Source organism: Zeus faber, assembly GCF_960531495.2.
Source record: "Zeus faber genome assembly, chromosome: 1".
Lineage (NCBI taxonomy): Eukaryota > Metazoa > Chordata > Actinopteri > Zeiformes > Zeidae > Zeus > Zeus faber.
Genome location: NC_137193.1, coordinates 36428072 through 36435381, shown reverse-complemented (window position 1 = coordinate 36435381; position 7310 = coordinate 36428072). Strand labels below are relative to the sequence as shown.

Below are 7310 nucleotides of genomic sequence, written 5' to 3'. Positions count from 1 at the left end.
CTGGATCCTGGACCTTCAGCCCAAGGTGCCCTGGTACCAGGTACACCACCCCCTGGTGGTGGACCAATGAGTTTGAAGTCCCCCAGAGGAACTATAGTTAGTATACTGTAGTGATAAACAAAGAATCTCCTTCTTCTTCTAGTTTGCAGGGGCGGTGTTTCCCAGCACACCTCCCCTGCAGGCAGTAGAGCTGGTGGTCTAGTGATCCAAAGGTTGCTGCTTCGATCCCAGGCTCCTCCTGCTAGCATGCTGTAGTGTCCTTGAGCAAGACACTTAACCCCTAATTGCTCCTGATGGCTGCGTCCGTCGGTGTTTGAACAATTGTAAGTCGCTTTGGATAAAAGCGTCTGCTAAATGAAATGTAATGTAATGAAACATATTAATCATCAATGCTCATCAAACACCAGTCAGATTGTCCTGGAAGTTGAGAATTTGTTTATTCCAGTTTAGCAACGCTTTGTGATTGAATATTTAAAGTAAAACCAGAAAGTGATTGAACTCAATTTGTGAGTAATTGAACAAACTGGAACTTCTGCACAAAGAACCGTGCAAAACGACTTGTGAGTACGAAGCAACAGAGAAATAGTGTTTAAATGTTTTAGTGCGCGTGAGAGGGCGAAGCACGTCCCCAGTTAAAGGAAACCTCACAGATTTTAAACCTAATCCTTACTTTTGATCATCTGGAGTCGACGTGAGTGATCGGCTTCAGAATCTGATCACTTGGTCTGATTCGAGATGATCCAAGAATGTATAAAAAAAATAAGGATTAGGTAAAAAAACCTGAGTTTCCTTTAAAAGTTTGAATTGGACCTGGATGAGGCTTCATTTGGCACATCTGGACACACATGGATCTTTAAGATATTAACTTGAAGACGTTGCACCTAACATCTTTTAAAATCCTCAAGGAGCCGCTCCACTCTGACATTTTGTTCGTCACGTTATAGATTTAAAGGCTGTTTTTTTAAAATAAGGCAAACATCCATTTCTAAGGTGAAGTAAAGGTTAAATACCAAGCTTTTAAGTAAAATAAAATAAAACGATGGGACCAGGCTTGGTTGGAATGTGACGCTGTGCTTCTTTACATTGACTCTAAAAAAAGAACTTTCCTTATTTGATCTCTTAAAGAACTGTACAATATTAAAAAACATCAACTATTAGTTATACATACATATTTATATGACACTGTTTTAGACTTAAACCAAAAAGAAACGTAACTTCCGGAAGCAGCGTCTCTCCAGAAGGCTGCAGTAGCAGCATGCGGCCACTTGGTGAAGCTGCTGCACAACTGTCTGCTGCAGCACTAGGACGCGAGCGCAGCAAACTGCAGTCAAAGTGAGCAAGGGGCGGGGCTTGTGACGAAGGAAACGATCCGGTTGAGGAACAGGGGGAGGAGACTCTGACTCCGCCCACTTTACTTTCTTTTTATCCAATCACAATCCGAGAAAAGAGTTTGGCGGCGTCACAAAGGAATCCTGCGTCGTTCTGCGGCTCATCAATCCTGGAGGGGGGGGGGGGCTGGCGGGGCCCCGGGCCCCCCTTTGGGGAGGGGGCGGGGTCTAGGCAGGGCCCTCCTTGGGGGAGGGGGGGGCCTGGGAGCTGCTCTTCAGGGAGCTCAGAGTCTTACTGAACCAGGAGTTCTTGGCGGCCTGGACCTCATTCATCAGGACTCCTCTTTGGTGCTCCAGCTCCTGCAGAGGGACAAGCAGAGATACAGCAATAATGTTAATATCGTAGTAGTACTACAGTGGTACTGCAGCGGCACTACAGCGGCACTACAGCGGTACTACAGCGATACTGCAGCGGTACTGCAGGCTGACCTGGATCCTGCACTTAGCCTCCACCAGCTGCAGCTTGGTCTGGGCCAGCTCCAGCTCCAGCTCCCTCAGCTGCTGGGACAGACTCTCCTCTGGATCGGGCTGTTGGGGGCCGCAGGGGCCCCGGCTGGGCGCCACGTCCGGCTGGGGGCCCTCGGAGTTGAACACCGCCCTGCAGCGCTCGCAAGACATCACCTTACCCTGCATGCACGCACGCACGGAAGCACACACACACACACACAAATCCAGGTTTCAAAGCAGCTCATTCCCTGCTGTCTTGTCACGTGTGTTCCCTGAAAATATTCAGTTTGTTTTCCTCCATCTAAACCTGGGCCTACATTACGTGTTTTTTTTCAATCATGAATGACAATGAAAAGATTGAGTAGTGCACATTTTACGACGACATTTACAGATTTTCAGTCTCTTCTGCACACACACATAACTGCTGTCTTAGAGGAGCGGACGGAAAACTGACGGACGCATTTTGTGGTACTCCAGCCGGAAGATACATTGGTATCTTCCCGGAAGATACATTGGTATCTTCCCGCTGGAGTACCACAAAATGCGTCCGTCCAAGGTTTTGACACCAAAACAAACATGGATGCTGTTATAAGAATTTTATGTCTATGTTTTGATGTACTTTTTACATGAACTTTTGTACAAGGTATGTGAACTTTGCTTTTCTTATAAAGGCTAAATAGAGTTCATGTCTTAAAAAAGACATGAACTAGTCACTTTCTGTGCCTTAATGTGAAGAGGAGAAAGGCAACATGTCTCGACCATCAGATAAGGGAACTTCAAAATTGGGATTTGACACACACACACACACACACACACACACACACACACACACACACACACACACACACACACACACACACACACACACACATATGGATGACATCTATGACTCTACATTGCCCTTGAAAATCACGCAATGTGGACCAAGCTAAATAACTAATTTTGACAGAAATAAATCATGAAATGATTCCTGTGAGAATTCCATTCTCAACGACCAACTCTCTTTGTCATTTACCATTCAGGAAGTCCTCCTTCACCCGTTGTGTGTTTCAACCAACTGAAAGACTCTTTTTACTGAGTAATTCATCAGGAAAGACTTTCAAAGAGTCAAACCTTTCATCACTAAAGATAGCTGATGGAATCCTGAGGGAGCTGTTTTTGTGGATGGAGCTGAATAAACATGAACGTACTAAAAAATACTATAAAGATTACAATATATTATAAATAACCGGAGGCAGTGTCTCACCCGGACGATGTCCAGCTCCTCCTTCGTCGCAGCTTGTTGCTTCTCTAGACGACTGCTGAGCTGGGAGCAGATCTGCAGTCACACACACACACACACACACACACACACACACACACACACACACACACACACACACACACACACACACACACACACACAGCTTGAACCTCCCTCCAGAAGCAGCAGTGCATTGTGGGACAGGTCATGTGACCTTGTGGATCAGAGGGTTTCACCTGTTTGTATTCTGCGATGATGGCTGTGGTTTTCTTTATCTCCGACTCTGCTTTCTCCAGCTCTCTCCTGAACACCTCTTTTAGCTGAGAGAGAGAAAGAGAGAGGGACAGGGAAGCAGAAGGTATTCATCCAGTGTTTGTATTGACAGTGGCGGGGCAGGTGCAGAGGGCTCAGAGCTCCAGCAGGGGGCGGTGTAGTCTTCTTCTGGGGACGAGCAGAGGGATGTGTTTGGCTCAGCACTAAAAAGCACAGAAGACTGAGGAGATGTCTCTTTAGTGAATTAATTATTTTGCTGCTTTGTGTTTTTCTGGTCCAGTTCAATGCAGTTCAACTGCGATGCAGTTGAATTTCCTGATTCACCTGATTCATGCCGCTTTCAGCCGCACTGTATAAAAACCACAAACAAAGGACAGACAGGCAGACAGGCAGACAGACAGACCTGTGCTGTCTCCTCCTCCTGCCTCTTCTTCTCCTCCTCTGTCTCCACCAGACGCTGTTTGGTGTTCAGTAGCTCCTTGTTCAGCACGTCGGCCTTGTCCTCCGCCTGTCTCACACAGACACACACGCCTATGTGTAAATGACCCGTGTGTGTGCAGTGTGTGGTTATGGCACTGTCTGGCTGCCAGGGGGTGCTGTGCTACCTGGTCCAGGTCGTTCCTCAGGGCGATTTTACTGGTGACCAGTTCGTGAGCCAGGTCGTCGTTCTCTTGCTCCAGCCGCATGCTGGCCTCCTGCAGCCTGCGGTTCTCCCTCTGTGCGCACACACATGCGCACGCACGCACATGCGCACACACGCACAAGCGCACACACACACACACACACGCGCACACACACACACACACACACACACACACACACACACACACACACACACACACACACACACACACACACACACACACACACACACACACACACAGTGAGGTCAGGTTGTGGCCCCTAGAACTGGGCCAGGGGCGGCGGGGCCTATATATAATCTGATTCCTGATTGGTCCTTGAACTGTCACTTTGTTTCTGTCGCTGCGCCACTGTGAACGAACGTTAATGAAGAAAAGCTAAAGAAACACAAAGACGCAGAATTCACTGAAGTGTGACTAGAGGTGTGATGGATGAATGGAGGGAGAAAAAGAAACATTGTTACAAACACGTCTTCTCATGCTTTGGCAATGTAAGAGTGCTTGTCATGCCAATAACGCAAATTTGTATTGGAAGATATGAATGGATGGATGAATAGATACAACTGAACGCTAATCACTACACTCCCTCATTAAGAGACAAACACACACAGCGTCTCATGACTGGGACACAAGGTCACATTACGCACATAGTCCAAGTTTTTGCCATGAGGGACACAACTTGATCCACTTGATTCTCTCTCTCTCTCTCGCTCTCTCATTCTTTGTATACAAACTAAATGAAAGAAAAACTGACCTGACCTTTGACCTCCCATAGTTTAGGGAGGCTGCAATGCTAGTGCTGAAGGGATTTGTGTTTACAGCTATAATCAGGGTACCCCCAGGGTTCTCCAAGGCAAATCTAAGACCTTTTAAGACCACTTAGATTGAAATGTGACTTCACTATCCATACTGGCAAAAGTATGAAGGATATAATGGAAAAATCAGTATGGATTAGTACTTGAATTTAATAAAACATTTTTTTAATACTCACATTCATATTAAATACACAATAGCTTTGTGAGGTAAATAAAATTAAAAATATGTCGTAAAAAATAAATTACTCATTGATTATTTCAAAGAGTCAAACTTATTATTACAACATTTGGCCGTCTGCTACTGCGCAACGGCAACATAAGGTTAGGTAGATTTAAGTTTACATCATAAATACATTTATACTGTGGGCAAGGTATTACAGGGAAAGGCTTACGGTTCAGAACCGTGGTTGCTGGATATCGCAGTATACTTTAAAACGTTACATACCTAATTACCATCGTTCCTGGGTGACAAAACGAAGGCGGCAGGAAGTTCTTTGAACCTTTGGAGGAACCGTCTCCAAAGGTTCTTAGAACTTCCTGCGGTGCAAAGACGCCTTCTGTGACTGATTATAGTTTTCGGGGTTTTGTAAAAAGTAGCACGAGTTACAGTTTTCCAAGTTTCCTTTAAACGCAGCATTGGCTCAAGTTGTCTGCTCACGTGTCGCAAGTGGCTGGATGGGAATGAGTTCCGAGAGACGAAGCTGCTACAAGCTTTTATAACTGCGGATGATGATGTCACAAAGCCACCTTCCCCTGAAACAAATTAAAATGACTGCAGTTTTTCACTAATTTCTGCTCCAAATATACAACCACAAAAATCCCACCACATCACAAACAAGGGAAAAAAAAAATACGATAACTAACGTACTAGTGTACACGACGTAAACTGGAAACCCCCCATTAACCACAAATAAGATGGTCACTTCAAACACTTGCGAACATTTCACAGCAGCACCGCTTATATTAGTTGGAAATGTCCCCGAAACCCAGATAAACGTGAAATAATATTAATTTGTGTTTTAATAATCTATTGAGATAAGCCTGCACTATCGATTTAAGAGTTTAAGTCGCCACTTGATGATGTCATCTTTCTGCTGCCCCATGGTGGCAACACAGAGGTCCCTTCTCAGTCTGTGTCCTTGTCTGTGCTTGTGTTCTTGTGGACTTGTGAAACGTCATCAGTCTCAGCCCAAGTACTGTTCCAATTCAAAGTACGCATCAAGCCAAGTCCGGTCCAAATGCCCGGATGTTGGACTTGCTCCGCCCATTTTATCGAGGATGCATCGGTGGTGACTTGTGTGGACTTGGGACAGCCAAATATCCCAGAATGCATTTAGCACCAAGCGGTGGTAATGGTATTGGGCCCCGGGAGTCTGTACTCCCGAGTCGAACTTGCCAAGTCTGAACTACCAAGTCCGCAAGTCCGGACTTCGCGTACTTGGTATTGAGAAACGGCGACACAGAACACAACAAAGGGAATTCGCATGTTAATGGGTGTGAGACCAGACCAGATCAGTTAACACGTTACGGTGTTTATTTAATCCTACGAAAAGACAAGAAAATTTTTTACCTTAGTAAACAAAATTAAATACTTTGTGAACAAAATGCAATAATTTTAAGGCCTTATTTTGAAAATATTAAATTACAGACGAGAGTCAATCCCAACCTGATCAAAACAAACTGAGAATGTCAAGTCAGTCCACTGGGTCTCTGAGGTCCTGTTCAGATCTGGAAACTAATCCAGATTCATCCAGATTGAGATGCGTCTCGGGACCTTAGTTGATTCTACTTTTAGACGTTTCTCCGTCTCATGTTCTCTTGTACAAACGGAGTTATAAAAATAAATATAATCCTTTTAACAACAAATATCAGGAAAAAACGGACACTGAAAAAAAACTTCTGTGCCACAAATAGATGAAAAGCAGGAAGCAAATCAGTCCTTGTTGGGATGTTTCAATACTCCAATATGTCAACAGAATATGCACGTAATGTTTGGCCAATCCAATAAGAGAAGTATTATATGTGCAGTGATTCAACGTTTTGGTTTGTAGATGATGATGTAATTGTCTGTATTGTTAAATGTGGAGTTATTTATTTGTTGAGTGATTAGTTATAACTGTTTGCGTGAGTGTGTGTGTGTGTGTCTGTGTGTGTGTGTGTGTGTGTGTGTGTGTGTGTGTGTGTGTTACCTGGTAGCGGTCTATTGGATCTTCTTGCTGCAGTTGTCCTTCTCTGAGACTCTGATATTCCTTCTCGAACTTCTTCAGCTTCTTGGTGGGAACCTGCAACAGCACAAACTGCTTTTACTGCTCAGCTGCAGAACCCGAGAGGACGCTACAACAGAAAGGCTGCGGTGCTGTGCTGTGCTGGTATTTTGTCACCTTTTGTCAACAGTGCAACACAGTTGTGTGGATAAGGATTGTTCTATGTTACACTGAACCATTGTTGCTCACATGCCTTTTTAAACATGAATTTCCCCGTGTCCTAGCATATTCCATCAAGC

At 44.7% G+C, this 7310-nt stretch overlaps 1 protein-coding gene across 4 annotated transcripts in view; it reads right to left on the bottom strand.

Moving 5' to 3' along the window:
* Positions 1-418: 418 nt before the first annotated feature.
* The window catches only part of rabgap1l (RAB GTPase activating protein 1-like), a 63529-nt gene continuing 56637 nt past the window's right edge, over positions 419-7310 (bottom strand). For all 4 annotated transcript variants that reach the window (XM_080006777.1, XM_080006778.1, XM_080006779.1 and 1 more), the window contains 7 exons: positions 6997-7089; positions 3957-4067; positions 3755-3859; positions 3315-3398; positions 3082-3153; positions 1818-2015; positions 419-1688 (listed from right to left, as the gene is read on the bottom strand). In XM_080006777.1, the coding sequence (XP_079862903.1) occupies positions 1557-1688; positions 1818-2015; positions 3082-3153; positions 3315-3398; positions 3755-3859; positions 3957-4067; positions 6997-7089 (795 nt within the window). In that variant the 3' untranslated portion in view covers positions 419-1556. The remainder of the gene's footprint in view (positions 1689-1817; positions 2016-3081; positions 3154-3314; positions 3399-3754; positions 3860-3956; positions 4068-6996; positions 7090-7310) is intronic.